The 22251-nt window shown below is 43.1% G+C and overlaps 2 protein-coding genes and 1 long non-coding RNA gene across 6 annotated transcripts in view; 2 read left to right on the top strand and 1 right to left on the bottom strand.

Moving 5' to 3' along the window:
* Positions 1-692: 692 nt before the first annotated feature.
* On the bottom strand, positions 693-2397 carry LOC138915780 (uncharacterized). Its single transcript, XR_011422053.1, has 2 exons — positions 2273-2397; positions 693-1676 (listed from the first exon to the last, which is right to left on the bottom strand). It is a non-coding gene; the product is annotated as an uncharacterized lncRNA (long non-coding RNA).
* Positions 2398-2604: 207 nt separating this feature from the next.
* On the top strand, positions 2605-3537 carry EQUCABV1R907 (vomeronasal 1 receptor equCabV1R907). Its single transcript, NM_001166856.1, has one exon. The coding sequence runs from the start codon at positions 2605-2607 to the stop codon at positions 3535-3537; it is 933 nt and encodes a 310-aa protein (NP_001160328.1).
* Positions 3538-6168: 2631 nt separating this feature from the next.
* ZNF550 (zinc finger protein 550) overlaps positions 6169-22251 on the top strand; it is a 33444-nt gene continuing 17361 nt past the window's right edge. For 2 of the 4 annotated variants that reach the window (XM_070223472.1, XM_070223473.1), the window contains exons 1-4: positions 6208-6498; positions 7060-7098; positions 9164-9290; positions 14023-14108. In XM_070223472.1, the coding sequence (XP_070079573.1) occupies positions 6466-6498; positions 7060-7098; positions 9164-9290; positions 14023-14108 (285 nt within the window). In that variant the 5' untranslated portion in view covers positions 6208-6465. Of the gene's footprint in view, positions 6499-7059; positions 7099-9163; positions 9291-14022; positions 20014-22251 lie in introns of those variants that run through there. The other 2 variants (XM_023650587.2, XM_070223474.1) reach the window with 2 other exon arrangements.

Here is a 22251-nt window from a genome sequence, read left to right as displayed (position 1 = left end):
TTTTGAGTTTTATTTTTCTATTTGTTTTAGGAATCTTTCAGTAAAAGATAGCATGAAAGTGAAAATTTTAAAATTTTTTATAAATACAAATGTGCTAAAAATGTTTTAAGTCCCTAGGTTTGGTACATGCTTAGTAATACTTTTTCAAGCAAAATTATGGAAATAGACTGTAATATTTTTAGCTAAGAGATTAGACAATCCTGATGTTTAGATCTAGTATTATTTTCTCTATGATTAAAGCTGGAAATACATCTCTAAAGTGTTCAATAAATCTCCAAATATTTTAATACCATATATTAAATAAGCCATTTATACAAACTAATTCATCATTAACTTTTATCATATATAAAGTCTATAAACCTATCCAATAAATTCCTGCAAACACAGATGATTTGCAAGCTCCCTTGTTCTATTACATTTCTGGTTTTTGCTAGTAGCAAGCTGTAGTTATTATACTTTATATACAGTAAGGCAAGTTCTTTTCATTAAACTGATTTTTTAAAATCTGTGTACTTTTCATATTAGTAGAGGAACTTCAGAAATTTTCATTGGAATTTTATTCAAACACATACCTGTTAGTATGAGCTGAATTGTTAACATTGGACAAATTTCCATCTAGGACAACTGTTTTCTCTGCTGTTACTTAAGATGAATCCTATGATTTAAATACATTGTTTGGTTTTCATTCAATATTTCTCCCATATTACTTAATTTTAATGTTTTAAAAATTTTCACTTGTCCTTCACTAATGTATTTTTGCTTATACATTTAAGGATCCATTGCCTATATAAAGGAAAAATTTGGACTCTCTTTATTGGTGACTATTCTAAATTATATTATTGATCCTAACAACAATTCCTTTATTTTTCAAGTGTATGACCATTTCAGTTTTCAATCACGGAAACTGAAATACATCTCACAGCTATTATTCCTGCCATATTGAAATGATCATGCCGGGAAGATGGTGACTCAACAAGGTGCTGTCCAGCATGCTGGTTTTGCGTCTTTGCACATGACAATGTCCTTATACTTCATCATCCACCCCTCAAACATCAGTGCATCCGGAAGAAGGAATATTCTCATGGGGAAGTCTCCCCCGAAACCTTGTTAAATTATTTTTTTATGATTTAATTTTGTAGCTCTGTATTTTTTCCCGTGATAGAAAATGTTTTTAGGTGACATCCACAGGTCTCATCCAAAACAGACCAGTTTTGTCTGCCCACACAAAGATTTCTTAATGGGAAAGACAGTCTGTGCCACTACTGCAGGAGACACAGCGGAGAGACATCCTCTATCAGTTTTCAGAATAGTGAGTTGCTTCCCTAACATCTTCCAGCATTAACCTTTGCAGTTATTTTTCTATCACTTACACCATAAGCATTTGGCTTATGTTTGTGAATCCTTTGGAGTAACAATTGCACCAAAATTGTGCAGCGGCAGCTTCTTCAGGTGGAATCCTGTGACCTCTTGAAGTAAGCTCAGCATTCTGAATTTCCTTACTTCTTTTATTTGACAAGAAGTTTCAAGATGATATTGAGAAGTTCCTACTCTAGACCTAAAATAAGGTTTTCTTCCCCAAGACACTGTGCTTTCTTCCAGAGAGAAACTGTTTTAAGAGTCCATAAACTGGCTGCTTTAATGAGGCATTGTTGTAGGGTTGTCCATCATTTCTAGACCTTTTTCAAAGGAAAGAGAAATGAAATGCATGTAAGTTTAAAATCAAATACTAAATGAGTGAGGATTGATTGTTCTTATCAAATGTAGGGTTTAGATTGCTATTCAAATTATTTGGTTTCATATTTGCAGTTATGTTGCCTTACACAGAAAGACCGTTTATTAACATACTCGTTTTCAAAATGTCTAGCAATACTTTATAGCAAAATATACAGGCAAAATTTAAGGTTCATTCATTGCAGGTAGTTTTGCCTTCATTTATCTCTCTTATGGATATACGGTCAAAATTCTGTATTTTCAATTCACTTGAAGTATTTCCATTACATATAAAGACTACCAACTGGATATTCAATCAATTTTTTAACCTTTGAATTTAGTGTTTTTAAAACATTTACTTTGCTGTAATATTTATATTAAAGCAAATATTTAATAATTATCTGAAATATGTACATTTGTACAAATAAAACACTATAACAAGAGTTTTTCCTTAAAAGTCTACTTTTAAATTCTGCCCCATCCCATGTATGTTCTGTGCCTATATTTTCATCCCTCCATTTACTTGGGAAAACTCTAGCATATGCTACACCCAGTCTTATACCTGGCTTCTCACTGCAGAAGGCATCCAGTTCATAACTGTAGGCCAGTAGAGAGATCCTCCTTACTCAATGTACAGGTGTAGACAACTCTGTTGTGCAGATGGGCCATAACGCATTCACCCAGTTCCTGTAAATAGATAGTCCAATTGTTTCCAAGTAGAACCTTCAGGAATAGCCTTTGTACATATAAGCACACGTACTTAATGCTCACTTAAATTGAGAAAGAATGTGTTAGGCTTAGCATGGGAGGTGATGGCAGCATATTCCTTTTTGTTTATTGAACTGACCATTCCTCTGACTCCAACTAAAATCATGTCCCATAGATATTGATGTGATGTCTTCTGCCAAGTGGGAAACGAGAATTATCTTAGTCGCTCAGATGGGGGTGGGAATCCTTGGAAACACCTCCCTCTTTTGTCTTTGTAACTTCACCTTGTTCACTGGACAGAAAGTGAGATGCACAGACATTATTCTCAGTCAACTGGCCTTAGCCAACTCCTTGGTGCTTTTCTCCAAAGGAATCCCTCATACAATGGCAGCTTTTGGATCAAAATATTTCCTGAATGAGGTTGGATGTCAATTTGTCTTCTATTTTCACAGGGTGGCCAGAGGGGTTGGCCTTAGCATTACCTCCCTCCTCAGTGGTTTCCAAGCCATTAGGCTTTGCCCCAATTTCTCTAGGTGGATGGAGCACAGAATGAGATCCTCGAAGTGCATTGGCTTCTGTTGTTTCCTTTGCTGGATCCTGCATCTTTCAGTAAATATCTTTGTTCCTTTCAGAATTACTGGTCCAACACACAGCAAAAACTTGAGTGTGAATACAAATTATGGATACTGTTGCACACTGAATCCAGACCGATTTATGATGCTTCTAGTTGTAGTCATATTCTCCACAGTAGATCTTACATTTTTGGGTCTCATGACCTGGGCTAGTGGCTCCATGGTCGTTGTCCTGCGCAGGCACAAGCAAAGAGTTCAACACATTCACAGCAACAGCCATTCTCTCAGACCTTCCCCCGAGGCCAGAGCCACACGCACCATCTTGATCCTTGTGAGCTCCTATTTCTCCACTTACTCCTTGTCTTCTCTTTTGTCTCTTTGGATGGCTCTATTTGTTATTCCAGGCCAGTGGGTGCTGGATACCTCTATAGTTCTGTCTTTATGTTTCCCAACATTCAGCCCCTTTGTGCTCATTTGCAGTGATACTCGTGTCACTGCGAAAATAGTTCTGTTCCATCTGCCAGGCAGGGAAAACACTTTTTGCTAATTTGGTTGGGACTGTATGACTCTATTCTCTACAGGAAATTCAACTAATCTTTTCCTCATTTGCTAATATTTAGGTGACTGATAATTTCAGATTCTTGATAGGAAAGTATTCTATGCTGACTGGTACAATCAGGTCCTAGAACTCATATTCCTATAAGATGTCTAGCATGAACATCATATACATTATTTATACAAAGATTACTCAAACTAACTGCCTTAGCTTCATCGACAGAAAAGTTCATGAAATTTTGAAGTAGGATAACAGAAGAAAATTTTTGAGCTTGGGGATTTGGACAAAATCTCTCACTCTGTGGTGGTTTGGTGTGTATAATAGTGGTAAGTTATATGTGACATGGAATTTGTCATTTATATCATTTTCAAGTATACAATTCAGTGGCCTTCAATATATTTGAAATGTTTTGCATCAATTACCACTGTTTATAAAACTTTTTTCCAAAATCCAACAGAAAATGTGTACCCATGAAGCAATAAGTCCCTATTCCCCCCTCTCCATCCACTGCCTGGTAATCTCTAATCTACTTCCAGTCTCTATGACCTTGCCTATTCTAGATATTTCTTATAAGGTGAATTATACAATGTTTATCTTTTTGTGTCTGGTTTTAATCATTTAGCACAATGTTTTCAAGGTTCATCCATGTTGTGGTAGGTATCAGAACTTCATCCCTTTTTAAACCAAATGATATTCCATTGAATGAATGTACCACATTTTTTAAACCATTCGTGTGTTAATGGACACTTGGGTTGTTTCCACCTCTTGGCTATTGTGAATAATGCTGTTGTGAACACTGGTGTACAAGTATGTGTTTGAGTCCCTGTTTTCAATTCTTTTGGGTGTATATCCAGGAGTAGAATTCCTGGGCCAATGACATTTCTATATTACATTTTTGAGGAGCTGCTAAACTCGTTTTCACACTGTTAAACTGGTTTTCACATCGCAGCATTTTACATTCTCATCAGCAATGGCTGAGAGTTCCCGTTTTTCCATAATCTTGTCAATACTTTTGGCTTTTTTCCCATAGTCATTCTGGTAGATGTAGGTTAGCATCTCATTGTGGTTTTGAATAGAATTTCCCTAGTGACCAAGGATATTGATGTCTTAAGTAATTTATTCCTGCTGTTTTCCACGATCCTTTCCCTCATCTATTCTCCCCTCTCTTCTGAGCTCCCATCAGTGTACAAACATGGACTGATACCTACTCCCTTGAAAGGAAACTGTCTGCCTCCACCACCTCCGTAAGCTCGCTCTATTCCATTTCCTGAGGCTCCCTGTCTCCTCTTCCCCACTGCCCATCCCAGTCAGTCTCACAGCCCATATGTCAAATTCCTTCCTCCACAGTCTCTCCTCCATTCCCAAATGAAGTCAGGGAAACCCATCTTTCTTCCAGTGAGTAAACTGCACATAGCAAAACAGATCTCCAACAGGAAGTAGACATCTCCTACTAGAAACAGAGATAAGGTATAACATAGCTTTAGCCTGTCATTTTATTTTCCTCCCCCCTTATTCAACTCACAAAATAATTTTCCTAACTCTAGTGTTTTTCTAGAAGGGGCTCCTACTTCAGATAAAGTTTCTCCCGACCTTTAAACAGATTGAAAGTTTCACGCTGTACTTGTGGGTTTCGTGTAGTCAGAGCTCAGCGCTGAGGAAGAGGCTGGAATTCCTGTGTGGGCCTGACAGAAAGTGGAATATGGACATTGAAGAAGCCTCAGAAATCTTTATGGGGTCACCAGGGTGTTAGCATAAAACTAAACTGTGCACGTGCAAGGTGAGGCTTCACAAGCACGGAGGGACGGAGAACTGCTGCTGGGGCGGAGAAGCGGCCGGAGGTTGCCGAGGCTGCACAGCGCGGGTAACGTTAGAATCCTGAGCGGCCAGAGGGGAGACATCTCCGTGAACATCCCGAGTGGCCAGTGGAAACGCCGGGAAGGCCTCATCTTGGGACTAAGAGGATGCCCTACTATTTATTAAAATTAGTTTTCGTATCAGATAATCCGTTAGTTTGAATAAAGTGCGGGCTCTCCCTTCTCCCATTTTCCTGAGTGAACCTGGTTAATTTTTTTCCTCTAAGAACAGACTTGCCCCAAGGCAGTAGAGCCGTATGTGATCTGAGGGCGCATCTGATAGGGAACAGCACCGGCTGGGCACAGTGAGCGTGGCAGGAGGGACGCGCTGGAACTGCAGTCCCCACGGCCAGGTCTCGAACCCCTCCTCGCGGGGTTCAGAGCGCCGATAGAGCGACCCCGGGACGCGGAGGGTACTCAGAACCGCCACAGAAGGGGCTTCCAGTGCCGCCCCCGCGCCGCCGCCAGCCCCATCCCCACCCCGCACCCGGGAAACCCCGACGTCGCCCGCGACCCCCAGGCCAGCAGAGGGTCCCCGTGTGGGGTCGGACTTCCACGCGAGCCCCAGACCCCAGCGTGGACCGTCGTCGGCTCCCTTTTGCACCCCTGCGGGGACAGTGTTGGTACTCGCAGGGCTGAAAGCCGCCGCAGCCACGCGGCCCAAACGCGACGGCCAAGACTCCGCGGTCCTGGTGCCGGGCGTCCTTCGGGGCGACCTGCGTTGCCGTTAGAACTACGTTACCCATAATGCCCGGTGACACGCGCCCAAGAGTGCAGCCAATGAACGCCCGGAAAACAGGGCGTTTCCGCTTTGGGACCGTAGGCTCGGGGCGGGACTTAAGGCATCGCTGTGGTGGCTGACACTTTGCCCTCCAGTCAGCGGCGATCTCAGTATTTTAGGGGCTCGGCGTCGAGCTTCTGGTGACCAGACTAAGAAAGGGCTGGGAGAGGGGTGGTCCCCACTGCACAGCGGCTGGTCTGAGGGTCGGCGGCCGTGGATGGCCGCCGTGAGCGGGCCCTGGCTCTGTCGTCAGCCACTTAGGACCCCGCTTCGCCCCCGAGGCCGATGGCGGCGGCCGCGCGGAGGGAGCCGGCTCAGGTGAGCGCTCGGCTCCGGCCCGCCCCGCCCGCAGCGCAGGCCGAGCTCCAGCCCTCGGGCGGGCGCTGCTCCCGGGCCTGCCGCCCAGGCCCCAGGGCCGGGCCGGGGAGGCGCTCGTGGGAGGGGTCCCCATCTCTGAAAGCCAGTATGATGAGGTGTGACAGGCAGCGGGACCTGTTTGTGTAAAGTCGTGGAGGGGCTACTGACCCAGAAACATTCGCTCCTGGAACGGCAGAGTGAGGAGTTTTACTTTCAACCTCTGGTAGCCGTGGAGGGGTGTGAATAGAAGATGCACATCATCTGAGTTAGACTTTCACACCTCTCAAAGTTGCTCAGAGTTAGAACAGGCTGGAAAGGGGATGATAACACTGAGGCACGGGGAGATTGAGTCCTTGTCCAGGGTCACCCAGCTGTAAGAGTCAGCACTGAGGACTGAGGCTCAAAGATAATGCCGTCATCCCAGGTCACCTGGCTCCAGGGTTGGGCAGGGATACAGGGAGGCCTGAGCCGGTGGGGCCCTGACCTGGTCACATCCCTCCAATGACCTCTCCCCTCCCACAGATCCCGGTGACTACGGAAGCACTTACGGACTGTACGCAGGTGAGTGAGTGGAGGTGTTCCAGGCCCTCAGTGGTCCTGACCCCACCCTTTGTCTCTGGGCTTGTGTCCTGGGACTCTTCACCTGCCGCTCTTCCAGTCCTTGGGCCTGGAGACCCTGCAGAAACCCAAAGCCAGGGTGGTAAATCCAGGCTGGAGGTTATATGGAATGGTTTCTATTGCGGGCGGCCAGTACAAGGAGATTTAAAAGATTGTTCCAGACAGAGATACCGGAACGTGCTAATGCTGGGAGTTGAGACTGAGTTTGTTCAGGGGACTGCAGTTTTCCTGTCTCCTGACTCCTGAGAAAGAAAGGAGAACTGAGAGCAGATGGGAAGGTGTCAGGCCTGGAATGGCTCCAGGGGAAGTTGGGTGTCTCTTCTGGAGGTGATGGGACAAATAGGAGGTTGGGGGTGGGAGACAGTGATCTGACCCAGGTCTCGGCAGGCTCTCTGTGGCTGCAGCATGGAGAGCAGTCTGGGGGCGTGGGGAGGCAACAGGAATAACACGGAAGAGGTAACTGCAGTACTTCAGGTGGGTGTTGGTGGTTGCACCAGGGTGGTGGTCCTCGAGGTGGGAGAACTGGTTGGATTCTGGATCAGTTTTTTAATTAGGCCCACCTAGAATTTCAGATTTTGAGGATGAAGCAGAGAAAGGTGGAGGCCAATGGTGACTTCAAAGTTTTGGGGTTTAGCAGCTGGAAGGATGGAAACTTCATTAACCAGTATATTAAAGTTGGTAGTAAGGTTAATTTTCCTTGAGGATATCAGTTTTGTTTTTGGCTATGTTAAGAGTCTGAGATGTTTCAGAGAACAATTAGTGGGTGGCCACACAGGTCTGGAACTCCGAGGAGGGGTTCTGTATGGACGCATCCGAAAGGTGGTGGCCACTGTCTGCGCTGGGGTGTAGCTGTGGGTCACAGTTAGGGGGGGATCATGGTCATCATGGTAATGGTATTAGCAGCCCAGCAAGGGGAAGGTGGGGTTAGGGTTAGGGTCTCATGCTTGGGTCCCTGGGTGGGCTGGTGGGCATCACAAACACAGCTGAGCGAGAGAAGTGGCTGTGGGAAGGCCGTAGGAGAGGAGATGATCTGTCAGGTGGCCAAGGCTTCCATGGGAAGTGTAGGCATGAGAGGAATGCAGAGTAATCGAGACAAGATGACAGTGAGGCCAGGATTAGTGCTTATTCACTGCTCTGTGGGCTCTCCAGGATTTTGTTGTGATCTTGGTGTGTCTGGGGTGTTTCAGTCAGACTGGCAATTTAGCACAGGAGCGCAATTCACCATCTGGGTAAGTCACTGGGCCTGGGGTGGAGGACCTCTAGGGCTGGGCTTTGAATGATGATTAGATGGAGAAAGGGAGCCTGTGACTGCTGAGGGGACATCAAGTGCAGCACAAGTGGAAGAGAGCCATGGGTGTCTGTGATCTGCAGGTGGTTCTCAGTGGCTGAGATTGAAGCAAGGAGAAGAATTGGGCAGGGAGGCCTTCAGAGCAGGTTTCGTTCCTTCTGCCAGTTGGGATCATCAGTGGTCTGGGTAGTACTGGATCCAGTTTGAATTTACCAGCACCGTCTGGATGACATGTGCTGAGTAACATTGGGGAGGCCGGGGAGATGCCTGTGGTGTGGGCAGAAGGGTAGAAGTGGCTGCTGGAGTGAGACTGAGAGAGAGGTGTGGTAGATAGAGTGACAAGGAGAAAGAGTGTGAACTGAAGGACCTATGGCCATAACATTGAGGACGTAAGAGTGAAGGGCGAGCCCACATTTGGTTGTGTCTGAGAGGCATAATCTGGGGGACTCCAGAAGAATTGCCTACAGTGGGCCATACACCCTAGTGCCAGGCCCACTGTTAGATGGTTTCTCCCTGCCCACCTGCCTGTCGTTACTATGAGCAGACACGCTAGTCATGATGCCGTGAAAGGAGGGCAGGCATCTGTGGCACCAGGGCCAATATTTCCTCTAAGGTGGGGATTTTGGGAGGAGGGTGAGCAGAGGTTGGATGTGTGGGTAGAGGAACTTGGGGTCCTAGGAGAGAAGTTGATCATGGAATGATCTGTCCGCATCATGGCAGGACTGTGTGACCTTTGAGGACGTGGCCATCGACTTCTCCCAGGAGGAGTGGGGGATCCTAGATGAGGCTCAGAGACGCCTGTACCACGACACAGTGCTGGAGAACTTTGCACTTATAGCCTCTCTGGGTAAGGCCCTTCACCCACCCCAGTGACCTGGTCCCTCTCTGTCCTCTTTTCCCCCAGAGGCAGCTCTGTTCTTGCCACAGCTGGACTGTGGGCTCTGCTAACTTCCCCACTTCCTATTCTTGTGTGCTATGGATGCCAGTGCTGAGCTGTGTGCGCTGCCCTGAGCAGCCAGAAGTCCTTTTGCCCCAAGGTGTGCAGGAGAGGGCCTGAGATTCAGGCGTCTGGCAGTCAGCCTGATGCATCTCTCCTTGTTTGTGCTCTCACTGGCAGGAGGAAAGTATGCATGGCACTTTGTGTTGCAAGTTCTGATTGAGTTAGTCGTTTTAATAATATTGACATTGGGTATCAAGTCCTGATGGATAGGGCCACAGCATGCGGGTTGTAGTCCATGAGGCACCCTTTAGTTTTTCCAGATTTAAGAACAGGCACGATTGGGCTATAGAATGGGGAAGCAGTGAGGATAATCACCCCTTTATTTATTAGATTTTATATAATAAGTTTTAATCCTTGAAGGCCCTGTTTTAACTTACATTGGGCTGTATTAACTGTTTTTACTGAGTAGCCTATGGGGTGCTGTCTTATGAAGTCAGTTTGTGTCAAAGACTTATGTTAATTTAAATTTATCATCATCATGTTAGAGCATCTGTGCTCAGTATGGGATATTTTCGGGTAGTGGGTGCTATGACATTGGGAAATTTAGGAAAGGCTACAGTTCAAGTGAGGCATATCTGTTTTTCTCTGTTTTATATTTGGTTACTTTTCTAGCAGTATGGGGGTACGGTGAGTAAAAGGAGCGGGATCCCCAGGTATAATTTGAGCCCCACTAATGATTATGTTTATGAAGTTTGGCCTTTGGTGCCTTTTAGTAAATGTTTAAGGTTATTTATTTATTTATTTTTTTATGTTTAAACTGCTTTATTGAGGAATGATTAACATGTAAAAAGCTGTACATATTTCATGTATACAACTCAGTGGGTTTGGGGATAAGTATATACCCTTGAAACCATCATCACCATCAAGGCCTAAACATATCCATCGCCTCCCAGAGTTTCCTCCCATTTAATATTTATTATTTCTACCGTTTATTATTATCAGTATTAATTTTTAATAAATTAGGTAGGTGTGGTAAGAATACTTAACATAAGATTTCGCCTTGTAGCCAATGTTGACTGTGCATTACAGTATTGTTGGCTGTAGACCCTGCTGTGTAGCAGATCTCCAGAACTTATCATCTTGCTAATTGAAACTTTGTACCCTTCAACCACCACCTTCCCGTTTTCCCCTTCCCCCAGCCCTGGGCAAGCACCATTCTACTATTTGCTACTATGAGTTTGACTGTTTTAGATTCCACGTATAAGTGAGATCATACAGTATTTGTCTTTCTGTGTCTGGCTCATTTCACTTAACTTAGTGCCCTCAAGATCCATCCAAGAAGGAAATAGCAGGATTTCCTTCTTTCTCATGGCTGAATAGTATTCCATTGTACGTATATATGACGTTTTCTTTATCCATTCAACTGTCGGTGGCCGTTAAGGTTTTTCTGTATCTTGGCTTTGTGATAATGCTGTCATGACCGTGAGAGTGCTGGTATCTCTTGGCGAACTTGATTTAAATTCCTGTGGATAAATACCCCAAAATGGGATTGCTGGATCATATAATAGTTCTGTTTTTAATTTTTTGAGCAATCTCCATACTGTGGTCCATAATGGCTGTACCAATTTACATTCCTACCAAAAGTGTACTAAGTTTCCGTTTTCTCCACATCCTTGCCTACATTTGTTATCCTTTGTTTTTTTCTTTTAATAATAGCCATCCTAACAGGCGTGAGGTGATATCTCATTGTGGTTTTGATTTGCATTTCCCTGATGATTAGTAATGGTAAGCACCTTTCCATATACCTGTTGGCCATTTGTATATCTTTGGAGAAATGTCTATTCAGGTCCTTTGCCCATTTTTTAATTGGATTACTTGTTTTTTTGCTATTGAGTAGTATGAATTCCTTATATAGTTTGGCTATTAACCCCTATCAGATACATGGTTTGCAAATATTTTCTCCCGTTCTGTAGGTTGTCTTTTCATTTCAATAAAGTTGTTGATTATTTCCTTTGCTGTAGAGAAGCTTTTAGTTTGATGTAGTCCCAATTATTTATTTTTGCTTTTGTTGTCATATCCAAAAATTCGTTGCCAAGACCAATGTCAAGGAGCTTTTCCCCTATGTTTTCTTCTAGGAATTTTATGGTTTTAGGTCTTATATTTGAATTTTTAATCCGTTTTGAGTTGATTTTTGTGTATGGTGTAAGATAAAGGTCCACTTTCATTTTTTTGCATGTGGACATCCAGTTTTCCCAGCACCATTTGTCAAACAAGCCACTGTTTCTCACTTTGTATTCTTGGCCCCTTCTCAAAGTTTAGTTGACTGTATATTCATGGGTTTATTTCTGTGTTTTCTATTCTGTTCCATTGGTCTATGTGTCTGTTTTTATGCCAGTACCACACTGTTTTGATTACTGTAGCTTTGTGACATAATTTAAAACCATGAAGTGCAATGCTTCTGGCTTTGTTCTTCTTGCTCAGGAATACCTTGGCTATTCAGGGTGTTTTGTGGTTCCATATGAATTTTAGGATTGTTTTTTCTACTTCTGTGAAATATGCCATTGGAATTTTTAACAAGATTGCATTGAATCTGTAGAACGCTTTGGGTAGTATTGACATTAATTAAGAATATTAATTCTTCCAGTCCATGAATGGAGGGTATCTTTCCATTTATGTGTGTCATCTTTAATTTCTTTCATCGATGTTTTATAGTTTTCAGTGTACAGATCTTTCACCCTCCTTGGTTAGATTTACTCCTAAGTATTTTATTCTTTTTTGATGCTATTGTACAAAGGATTGTTTCTTAATTTCCTTTTTGCATAGTTTGTTGTTAGTGTATAAAAATACAACTGATTTTTATATGTTGATTTTGTATCCTGAAACTTTACTGAATTCATTTATTCTAACAGGTTTTTGGTGTAGTTGTTAGGGTTTACTGTATATAAGATTATGTTATACACAAACAGGTAATTTTACTTTTCCTTTCTGGTTTGGATGCCTTTTGTGTCTTTTTCTTGCCCAATTTCTCTAGTTAGGACTTCCAGTACTGTGTTGAATAGAAGTGGCAAGACTGGTCATCCTTGCCTTGTTCCTGATCTTAGTGAAAAAGTTTTGAACTTTTCACCATTGAGTATGATGTTGGCTGTGGGCTTCTCATATATAGACTATATTATATTGAAATATGTTCCTTCTATATGTATTTATTGAGAGTTTTAATCATGAAAGGATGTTGAATTTCGTCACGTGCTTTTCCTGTATTTATTGAGACAATCTTATGATTTTTATCCTTCATTCTGTTAATGTGGTGTATCACATTTATTGCGTTTGTGGAAATATCTTTTCATCTCAGGGATAAATCCTGGTTCAACATGGTGTATGATCCTTTTATTGTGCTGTTGAATTTGGTTTAGTAGTATTTTGTTGAGGATTTTTGCATATATGTTCGTCAGGGATATTGGTCTGTAATTTTCTTGTGTTGTAGTGTTCTTATCTTGCTTTGGTATGAGAGTAACACTGGCCTTGTAAAAGGATTTTAGATGTGTTCCTTCCTTTTCAACTTTTTGGAGGAGGATTGCTGTTGAAGGTTTCATAGAATTCACCAGTGAAGCCATCAAATCCTTGGATTTTCTTTTTTGGGAGGTTTTTGATTACTGCTTCAATGTCCTTACTCATTTTTAGTCTGTTCAGATTTTCTACTTCATCATGACTAGGTCTCAGTAGGTTGGTTGTTTCTAGGAATTTATCCATTTTTTCTTCTAGGTTATCCAATTTGTTGGTGTGCAATTGTTTATAGTAGTCTCTTATGATTCTTATATTTCTGTGGTAATAATTTTAATGTCCCCTCTTTCATTTATAATTTTATTTGTTTGAGTCTTCTCTCTTTTTTTTTGCTTACTCTAACTAAAGCTTTGTCAATTTTATCTTTTAAAAAGAACTCTTAGTTTTGATCTTTTCTATTGCTTTTCTAGTCTCTTTCTATTTCTGCTTTGATCTTTATTTCCTTCCTTCTGCTAACATCGACCTTAGTCTGTTCTTCTTCTAGTTCCCTGAGGTGTGAAGGTAGGGTGCTTATTTAAGATTTTTCTTTTTTTTCTTAATGTAGATATGTATCTGCTATAACCTTCCCTCTTAGGACTGCTTTTGCTAGATCCCATAAGTTTTGTGTATTGTGTTTCCATTTTCATTTTTCTCAAGATATTTTTTGATTTCCCTTTTGATTTCACCTTTGACTCATTGGTTGTTTAAGAATGTGTTGTTTAATTTCCACATATTTGTGAATTTTCCAATTCTCCTGTTACTAATTTCTATTTTCATCACATTTTGGTCAGAAAAGATACTTGATATGATTTCAGTTTTCTTAAATTTGGTAAGACTTGTTTTGTAGTCTACCATATGATCTATCCTTGAGAATTTTCCCTATGCCCTTGAGTAGAGTGTGTATTCTGCTGCTGTTTGATGGAATGTTCTATATATGTCTGTTAGGCCCATTTGGTCTATAGTGTTATTCAAGTCTACTGTCTCACTGGCCATCAAGGTTTTTTAAGATATCAAAACATCATATTATACAGAAAGTTAAAAAAAATGATTAATGTTCTCATACCATAGTCAGCATGACTCATCAGTATTTTTTTTCTTTCAGTTTGTTGGCATGGAACAGAGAATGAAGAGACTCCTTTTGAGCAGAGTGTTTCTGTAGAAGCTTTATCACAGATCAGGACTCCAAAGGTAGGTCCAGCCACCCAGAAGGCTCACCCCTGTGAGAAGTGTGTTCCAATCTTGAAAGACATTTTGCACCTGGCTGATCTACCTGAGCAGAAACCATACTTGGTTTGGGCATGTGCAAACCTACACCAGCCTCAGAAGCATTCCAATGCAGAGAAAAGGGACGTGGATAGAGCATCATTTGTAAAGAGCTGTATATTCCATGTGTCAGGGAATCCCTTCACCTGTAGAAAGACTAAAGAGGAGTTCCTGGTCACAATGGGCCTTCTCCAACACCAGATCATTCCCAACGGTGAGAAGTCAAACAAAATCACCAAGCATGGAGAGGCCTTTCATGGTGGAAAGAGTCATTACAAGTTGCGTGAATGTGGGAAAGCTTCCAGCCACAAACACAGTCTTGTTTACCACCCAAGAGTCTCCACTAGAAAAAAAGTTTATGAGTCTAGCAAATATGGGAAAGCCTTCCACTGTAAGTACTTACTTGTTCAGCTCCAGAGAGTCCACACTGGGGAGAGACCTTATGAGTGCAGTGAATGTGGGAAATCTTTTAGGCAAAGAGCCACCCTCATTATACACCAGAGAGTGCACACTGGAGAAAGGCCTTATAAGTGTGGTGAATGTGGGAAATCCTTTAGTCAATGCTCCAACCTTATCGAACACTGCAGAATTCATAGTGGAGAAAGGCCTTATGCATGTGAGGAATGTAAGAAAGCCTTTGGGTGCAAATCCAATCTTGTTCGGCACCAGAGAACTCATACTGGGGAAAAGCCTTATGAGTGCAACGAATGTGGGAAATTCTTTAGACAAAGCTTCACCCTCGTTCAACACCGGAGAATTCACACCACAGCAAGGCCTTATGTGTGTGTCCAGTGTGGGAAATCCTTTAGTCAAAGAGCCACTCTCATTAGACACCAGAGAGTTCATACTAGTGAAAGGCTTTATGAGTGCGGGGAATGTGGGAAAGCCTTTGGATCCAAATCTAAACTCGATCGGCACAACAGAAGTCACACTGGAGAAAGGCCTTATGAGTGCACTGAATGTGGGAAATCTTTCAGACAAAGCTACAGCCTTGTTGAACACCAGCGAATTCACAGTAGAACACGGCCTTTTGAGTGTGGCCAGTGTGGGAAGTCCTTTAGCAGAAGAGCCATCTTCACTAAACACCAGAGAATTCATACTGGAGAAAGGCCTTATAAGTGTGGTGAATGTGGAAAATCCTTTAGTCGCAGCACCAGCCTTATTCAGCACTGCAGTATTCACACTGGAGCCAGGCCTTATGAGTGTGGCCAGTGTGGGAAATCCTTTAGGCAAAAGTCTGTTCTCATTCAACACCAGGTAGTTCACACTGGAGAAAGGCCTTATGAATGCAGCAGATGTGGCAGATCCTTTAGCCAACGCTCCAGCCTCAATCTCCACCGAAAATTTCACACCGTGGAGAGGCCCTATGAACGCAGGAAATATGGGAAATCCTTTACTCCAACATCTAACATTTAGTGCCAGAAAGTCCACACTTGGGAAAGGCCTCAGACCTGAAGGAAATGTGCTGTCTCCTTGTTCACTGTAATGGCACTAGATGGCTTTTGTGAGGGAGCCATCTGCCTGAAGTTGAACCTCATACTTCCAAACATGCAGAGGGGTGAAATTCCCCAGGAGTTCAGACATATATGAGGTTTATAGGAGCTGCATTGCACACTCTAAACTCCCCGGGCCCTTGCCAGAGTTACGTGACTGCCAGCCTCTCTGGTAGAAGCCATCTCAACTCTACCACCTTGCACAGTGTTTCTTGGTCACCCCGATGTGCTAAGGCAAAGCAGACTTCTGTGCTGTCACTCTCCCAGTCCCTGAAGGAAATTTTGACTAGCGTGTGCCTTTACAGCAATTTCCTTTTTCTGATTGATTCAGTATGAATATGACCTAGTTTGGGCTAAGGGTGGGCTCTGCCGGAGGCTTGCAGGGAAGGCTTTTTCTTCTTCATGGAAATTGTTGGTCTCACATGACCCCTGTTGATTTTTCCAGCCTCCAAGTCATCAACTGGTGACTGTCTGCCTCACCGTCCTCTGGTTTGTGCTGTAATAAAATTCTTACTGTTTAATCTACCTTTAATCTTGGGGGTTACAGGCACTGTTTTTGGTGGGTAGAAAACAGAATTGGGCTCCATTTGTGTGAAGGGATGGATGGCTTTTGTGGGCCTTCAACTGAGTGTGCGCCTCAGCAAGGACAGTACGAGAGAGAGTAGTTCTCATTCCAGTTTTGTCCTAATTTGCATTGCTGCCCAAGACCTAGGAACCAATGCGTTGCTTTGTGGTCCTGATTTGTGTCCTGGATGCCTCCATATATTGTGAGACCATAGGTCACCCTGAGGAGGGGTCACTTGCTTTGGCAAGCTCCAGTGCCTTTGGGCATGGCATGAATTTCTTCTCTTGTTCCCCGGGGGGTGTCACACAATGCCCAGCACTGTTGAGGGGAAGCTTTTCACCAGGCTCTACAAAGGAACCAAGTGTCCTGATGTCCATATTTCTGTAGGCTATGTCACTCATCAGACCAGAGGAACCAGGTGTGAACCATGATTGGTACTGAAATCCTGGGTGTGATTAATAGGCAGTGAAGAGCCTGCAGCAAACCAGATGGACTGTGCCCCTTCTGAAGGTACGTCCACAAATCTTCCAGTGACTGTGGCTGTGAGGAATCACAGGACCTCCAGACTGTGCATCTTCTGCAGCTGAAGTCATTGTTAGAACAAATAATCTGAAGGTTTTGTGAATTCCAGTTGTCTTTCCAGTCTGTTTACCTCAAGTCCATTGCTGTAAAGGCAGGGACATGAGGACAGAGAATGGAGGGCCTGTTGTCCAGGAACGTGGCTTTTATGATCCAGCCAGTGGTCCTGTTGTCTGTTGTCCCAGATTGGAACAGCCTCCAGTGCTCGCCAGTATTTCCTGCGCTGATTCATGACTGTCCTTCCCCAGGAATAAGGAGAAATAGAGTGGAGATGGCTTAACAGTAGAGTGGAGTGGGATAGTAAACCTTCTGGTTTCCAAAAAGAGTGAGAGATCTAGATTTTTTAATTTTGAACTATTTTTTAGAAACTTTATTGAGGCATAATTGACATTCAGTAATCTACACATATTTAAGGTGTACAATTTGAAAACATTCGTCTTACTTATAAACCCATAAAACCATCATAGTCACGATAATGAGCACATCCGTGATTTTCCTTGTGCCCTTTTATAATCTTGTCCTTCCTAGGCCTACAGGAGTCCAATGATTTCCTTTCTTTAATAACAGATTAGTTTGCATTGCCTAGAATTTTACATGAATTGGATCATGAAGTGTTTACTCTTTTTTTCTGATATTTTTCACACTGCATAATTATTTTGAGATTCATCAATGTTGCTTGTATGAAGAGTTCACTGTTGAGTAGTGTTCTCTATGCATATGCCACTGTTGTTTATCCATTCATCTGTTAATGGGCAGCTGCATTGTTTCTAGTTTGCTGCTTTTAGAAATAAAGCTGCAGTGAACAGAGGCATCCAATTCTTTCTGTGGATATGTGTTTTATTTCTCTTGTGCCAATACTTCAGAGTATGTGAATGTTTCAATATTTGAGAAACTGCCACACTCTGATCTAAACTGGTTGTACCCATGTTCGCACCAATAGTACATGAGAGCTCCTGTCTCTCCACATTCTGCCAATACTTGGTATTCATTGGTCTTTTTAATTTTAGCTGTTTTAGTAGGGGTGTAATGGCATCTCACTGTGATTTTAAGTGCAGTTCTGTGATGCTTCATGACATTGGGCATTTTTTTGTGTGTTTGCCACTTGTATATCTTTTTTAATGACTTAATGCCATTTGCTTATTTTTCAATGGATGTTGGCTGATATTTTCCTTTTCATTAATAAATAAAAAGACATATGTATAACAAAGACATTTGTTGGAACTTCACTCATTCTTCAGCAGTGATATGTCATCTTTGCTAAATAGAAGTATTGTTTTTGAATACTATAAGAATATTTTCTCAATTTTTTGTGCTAGTCACAGTATAAATTCAGTAAAATAAGCAAGCCCTGTTTTGTAGTGTTGGTCAGTTTCTGTGGTGTATATACTCGCATCCTGGCCAATTTTAAGTTGCCAAAATGATGTCACTAAACCTGGAGCTGGGAAGAGACATGCAGTAGCACAGCATTGTATTCTGTTCCCACCACATGATGCAGTGGTCACGATAACCTCGGGAAGATATGTAAGAGTAAGACAGACTAAAATAATTTGGAAGTGACAACTTTTGAGTATTTACTACATTTACTTTAAAAATAGCTTCATGGAAGTATAATTGTCTTATAATAAATTGTGCATATTTAAAGTGTACAATTTGTGTTTTGATACATGCTTAAATCCCTGAAACCAAAAATTTCCTCTGTGCTTTTCAATCCATCCCTCCTAACATAAAATTGATAAAAGGACATCATCTACCCTTTGTAATGGATATTTTCAAACATGTGCTTGAAAGGAATGTGTTATAAAGCTCTGTGGCCTCATCCCCAGTCTGTTATCATTGATCAATTCATGGCCATTCTTGTTTCATCTGTCACCACACACATTACTGAATTGTTTTACTTAGAATCCCAACATCTTGTCATTCAAAGCCTAATCTCTTCAGAATGCATTTCCAAAACATAAGGACTCTTTCATAATCCTAATAACTTTTTCAAACAAAATATTTGAAGTGTCATAAAGTATATTGTCAGTGCTCAGGTTTTTTCAGTTTTCCCAAAAATATGATTATTCTTTAAGGCAATCAGACCCAAAATGAATCTCTATGACTTTTAGTAGATGTATCTGGTAAGTCTCTACTAACTTACAGATATCACTTCATTTTTAAATTCTTGGACCAGTCGTTTGTTGAAGTTGCTTAGTCGTTTGTCCATCAGAATTTGCCATGTTCTGGATTTGGGTTTTTTTGCATCTGTCTGAAGCTGTTTACCATGCTTGACCCTCCCATATTTCCTGTACACTGGATGGTAATGAGATGGATGATTGAGGTCTACTCCTGGTAGATAAATATGTAAGAGTGACACACCTGGAAACCCATGCAGTGTGACAGTGTGTTTTGCTAGAACACTGCAACTCAGCCTGGAAACAAAAGCATTTCAGTTACCATATGTTGCAGATGTCCCCAGGAGAGTGGGAGAGTGCATTTTCGTGTCTGGTAGTGTCACTGCAGCATATCCTAGAGACAAACATATCTCGAACCCTGTGCAACAGGTATGTGAAACTGACACCTCAACACAGCCTGTACACACACGTGCATTTACCACATCCACAACAGAAAACAAGTGTGACATACGTGGGACACCCAGCCAGCATATGCAAAGCACACGAGGGACCTGTGAGACAGGCACAGGTACCGATACACCATAGGAGTTGTGGCCACATGAAAGCACCAATACCGCACAGAGATTTGTGAGACAGGCAGGTGATAAGGATGCCCCAGGGTCTGGTGTGTGGCTTGCATGCGCATACATGGAGACTGAATATGCACACAGACAATGGCCAGACCATGTATGAAAATAGAACTGTGACCCACATCCTCTGTAGTAATCAACCCACAACGGGCAGGACTTGGTGAATAGTTGTTAGCTTCCTAAAATCTGCCCCACTTCTGACTCTGGACCAACTAGAGCAAGCCAAATGTGTTCCCCTAGCCAATCACATAGGATGTGTTGCTGCTAGGTAGCCCGCCTCCAGCCTCCCCATGCTAACGGCCTCCGTCAGGGAGTTCCTGAAGCTTTCTCTTCTTTCATCATCAAATTTTCCCATATTGCTGTCTGCCTTTGAGTGTCTGCCAAAGCAAGCGACGGTGACTGTCTTGCTGTAGCAAACTGTGAATAAATAGCCTATAGCTTTTGCTTGTGCTCATTTGTGATGGTTTTCATTTATTTCTGCAACATGCACACACATACAATCACACAGTCTCCATGTACTGAGTGTGACAATGCGGGGACTGTGTGGTTTGGAGAGAACCACTCTCCCCATCATTCTACAGGCTTGATGAAGCACTGATGGGGGTCAGAATAGGGTGCAGGTGCACACCTTGGCACAACCTGGAGGCTCACAGTTTGGATGATTGAATGTGAGTGCATGGGGACACGGGGTTGGGGGTAGAAGCCATCCAGAGGCCCAGTAGCAGACTTCACTCAGAAATTGCTTCCCCAGTTAGAGGCATCTCAGCTACAATTCCATTATGTCCAGAGGCCACGTGGCCCTCCCTCAGTAGGCCAACATAGAAATTCTTCAGGAGGCCTCAGTGATTCAGTGGTACTCTCTACAGCTTTCCCAGTGACTGAGCAATAGGTTCTAATCTCATGCAACAATCCAAGCCTACTGGCACCCTCTGACTCTTCAGGCATTGGTGACCTTAAAGAACATCACTGTGTCCTTCACCTGGGAGAAATAAGGGGATTTGGACCTGCCCCAGAGGACACTGTAGCAGGATATGATGGAGAACTGTGAACTCCTGGCGTTCCTTGGTAAGACCTCACCTCTCTGCCATGTGGACAACCCAAGGCTTCCTTCCTGTTTCCACCTTTTGCTCATGGGTGGCTGCTAAGCACCGCCTCTCGAGCCTTCCTGTGTCTACCCACGGCCCCTGCTGTTTTCTGTGTTCTAGTCTCACATCCTTTTGCCTGGTCTTCCTGTGTCTGCATCAGGAAACATCAGACAAGAAATATGCCTTCTGAACACAATCTTAACCCCAGGGCCCAGCAACTCTGTCCTCAGTTGGAGGTCCTTATTCCGGAATCCACAAGAGAGAGGCTGACTAGCTCAGCCTGGTTAAGGCAATTATCCCCAAAGCCTAGTTAGCAGGGCCGTGGGTGATGGGCTGTTCTCAGAAAAGCGGCTGAGTCAGGCAGACCTCCAGGTGGTATTTGCCATCAGCGCCTTCCGGGGATCTTCCTAAACAACACAATCTCGGTAAAAATGCTCCTGGTGTCTACATGATCTTCCCTGTTTCCTGAAGCCCAGGCCACACCCCTCTGCTGGAGAGTGCCCAGAAACGTCTTCACATGGCGTGGATGATCTCCCTGAGAAAGACGATCCTTTCTCCCTGCTCTTTTCTGCCTGAATGATTTCAAGAGGAAGTCTCTGTTCAGCACTTGGTCATTGATGCTGCCCTGGCTGTGGATAATTTCTCTTTTTAATGAGAGAACAGCTTTAGACTCACAGCATTCAGCAGGCAGCGTGAGCTCGCTGGGACTTGATTTTATTATTTCAATTTCATCGCTGTGTTTTGAGGGCAGTTCTCCATTTGCAGCCAATCAAACTGATTTTCCAATTTACCAGAGCAATGAACAATTCCCTTTTAGAATATATCTATTTAAGGTAAATAAAAAGCAGATCCATTTAAATTGGAGCCAGTAATATCAATGGCCACAGCTAATGTTTCCTGACACTGAGTACATGTTGGGTCTGTTCCAGGCACTGTTGATGGCCACTCATTTAAGACTCATGACATCTCTGTCCTCTCAATGTCAGGAAAATACAGCCAAATGCAGTAAGTTCCTCATCAAGCTCAACTTACTCACTTTAGAAGATGCCCCTCCCTTGTGAGATGCCATCCTCTCCCTTCTTTGGTGGTAAAAGTTCTTTCTTTTATGAAATGTGGGTGAGAGGAAATGATAGTTGATGTCTGTGAGATGTTCTTTTTGGAGCAAATTTCTGTGTGGGCTTTCTAGTTTTAAAATTCTTTTTAGTGGTTCATGAAATGCTGACATCTGGGTATCACCAAATCATCCCCTTTCATAGGCTCTTCCCCCTATTAACTTCTCTCACTCATACCGCCCCCCACACCTGCCTTCATGGCCCGCTTCCGCTAAGGCTGCTGGCTTCACACAGCAGCTGCACATCGTTTCCTTCTTTGTGTAGCACCCAGGAGCCCAGCTCCTGAGGCCCACTGATGGTGTTGAATTCCAGCTCCGCTGCTCGTGAGCTGTGTGACCCTGTGCAAGTTAATGAACCTCTTTGCGTGTCCATTTCCTCCTTAGTAAAATGGATAACACGGTATCTACTGCTCAGGACTGTATTAGGATAAATTGGTTAATGTATGAAAAGTGCATAGGACAGCGCCTGGTGCTCCCTAACTATGGGCCTGT

This window comes from Equus caballus, chromosome 10 (assembly GCF_041296265.1).
Source record: "Equus caballus isolate H_3958 breed thoroughbred chromosome 10, TB-T2T, whole genome shotgun sequence".
Classification (NCBI taxonomy): domain Eukaryota; kingdom Metazoa; phylum Chordata; class Mammalia; order Perissodactyla; family Equidae; genus Equus; species Equus caballus.
The sequence above is the reverse complement of the archived record's forward strand: the minus strand, read 5'-3'. Positions and strand labels throughout refer to the sequence as shown.